The sequence below is a fragment of the Salvia hispanica genome, chromosome 3 (assembly GCF_023119035.1).
Source record: "Salvia hispanica cultivar TCC Black 2014 chromosome 3, UniMelb_Shisp_WGS_1.0, whole genome shotgun sequence".
Taxonomy (NCBI): domain Eukaryota; kingdom Viridiplantae; phylum Streptophyta; class Magnoliopsida; order Lamiales; family Lamiaceae; genus Salvia; species Salvia hispanica.
In genome coordinates this window covers 7,048,883-7,050,858 of record NC_062967.1, presented here as the reverse complement: position 1 = coordinate 7,050,858, position 1,976 = coordinate 7,048,883, and the positions used below count along the sequence as shown (strand labels likewise).

Below are 1,976 nucleotides of genomic sequence, written 5' to 3'. Positions count from 1 at the left end.
CTAAGCAATCAATTCATGTTCGCGTTTGGAATCAAAATGAAGTGTGTACTTCTATTTACAATGGTAGATATGAGTACTTGATAAATTTACCAAATCGATGCTATAAATATTAAATTTAATTAAAATTTGTTCAATAATTATTAAATTTATGATATGAATTAATTTATGCATGTTTACACCGACCATTTTGGGAAATGGCAAAGAAAAGAAACTAGCCTTAAGCGTTGTCTCTCTTCTTTATTGCACATGATTCCAAAATCCTTATCTTTCGGTTATTATTTTACAACTAATATAATCGAAACTGTTTGTTTATTGTTTCCCGGATTCTACCTCAATGTAGGAAGGACAAAGAAAGAAAGGCACATAATATGCTAATTATATTTTACAATAAGTCAAGCTTTTCTTGATAAAATTCATAAAATATAAACATCACTACAAATATATTTATTTAGATGTTTAAAGTTGGTAGATCAGTAATAAATAAAATAGGCAAAAATCCTCTGTACAGTAAAACTCCAATTCAATTGGCGTGCAACGTACAATCCTTGGATGCACGCGAGAAACTCGTGCGCACACCGCTCACGTTAGCGAAAAACCCGACGAGGTCTCTCCGGTACGGCAGATATGATTTCCTCTTATCCTCTTCCTTCATCGCTCTGTTCCGCACGTAAAACGCCTCATGCGCTGACGCCGCCGCCGCGGAATTAGATCCTTTACCTCGCCCTTGCTCCGGAGATCGGAGCATCAGTTTCACCGGATTCTCTTCGCGCTGCTTCGGCGTCAGGAACACAAAACTCTCCTTCCCGTCGCTTTTGCTCCGCCGCAGCAGATCTCGGATCTTCCACCGCCTCGAAGCCGATCCAGTCGATTTGCTCTTCTCGCACTGGCTCGGCAGAGGCCTCCACACGCAGTACGTGCCTGCCGGAACGTTCTCCAGCTCGTCAGCCTCCGACGAGGAACACGACGGCTGAGAATCGCGCTCCTCGTTGTCCTCTTCAGCGAAAAGTTTTCTCAACGGAATCAGATTGTTCGACTCCGGCTGCTCGATTCCGCCGCATTCTATCAAATCGCGGTTAAATACGGGGAAAACCGGGCCGTCGTCCGCGGCGGAAACCTCCTTATCTTCGCGTAGCAAAGCGAATTCAAAATCGTCGTCAGCGACTCTGATTGCGATCTCCGGTAATCGATCTGATGAATAGCTGTTGAAGCTAGGACATATGCAAACATCGTCTTGAGCGTTATCCATATTACTGTTGTGAATCTCAATTATCACTATGCAGTCTACTTTTAGGAGTGTGTTGAGAGAGAAAAGTTTAGAGGAGTATGGGATACCAGAAAGAGGTTGAAGAGGCTGCATTTATACGGGATGAGTCAGTTATGGTTTACTTGCCTCGCACGAGTGATGTGATGTGAATTACACAATTAGATCATCACACACGTATGCACTATGCTTCCATAAACAAACCTCTTCTCCACGCCTCTGCACTGTGAACATATCTTACTTTTAGCCCCCCCAAAAATATAAAAATTACATCATGGACTATATATTTCCTTCTAGAAGCGATATTTGGTTAATTAATTTCGAATAAAAGTAGTACTACTACTAGTTTCATCGAATTTTTCATTTCAACAAAAATTTCATTTTTCTACATATGATCAACCTTCATTAAAAAAAGAATACTCCATCTATCCCGAGATAGTTGAATCGTATTCCTTTTTTATTTATCCTAAGATAGTTGAGTAATATTTTTTTTAAAAAAAAAACGTTATTTTCTATATTACTTTACTACTCTTCTTCTTCTTCTTCTCTATTTAGTTACTCCACTTTATTTCCTGTCTTAATGTACTCTCTTTACTTTAACTTTTTAATAAATTAATTTTTTTAATTTCGTGTTCAAAAAAATGCCCCAACTACCTTAGGACGAGAGAGTTTTAACAACTTTAATGCTTGAGATTATAATCGAGATGTTCAAGAT

The 1,976-nt window shown here is 38.9% G+C and overlaps 1 protein-coding gene across 1 annotated transcript; it reads right to left on the bottom strand.

Annotated features, from left to right (window-relative positions):
- Nucleotides 1–520: 520 nt before the first annotated feature.
- On the bottom strand, nucleotides 521–1,357 carry LOC125209157. Its single transcript, XM_048108765.1, has one exon. It carries the CDS (start codon nucleotides 1,355–1,357, stop codon nucleotides 521–523), a length of 837 nt encoding a protein of 278 aa, XP_047964722.1.
- Between the last annotated feature and the right edge of the window lie 619 nt (nucleotides 1,358–1,976).

Excerpts from the sequence above, each read along its gene's own strand:
- LOC125209157 (XM_048108765.1), bottom strand. The coding sequence starts at position 1,357 with ATGCAGCCTCTTCAACCTCTTTCTGGTATCCCATACTCCTCTAAACTT.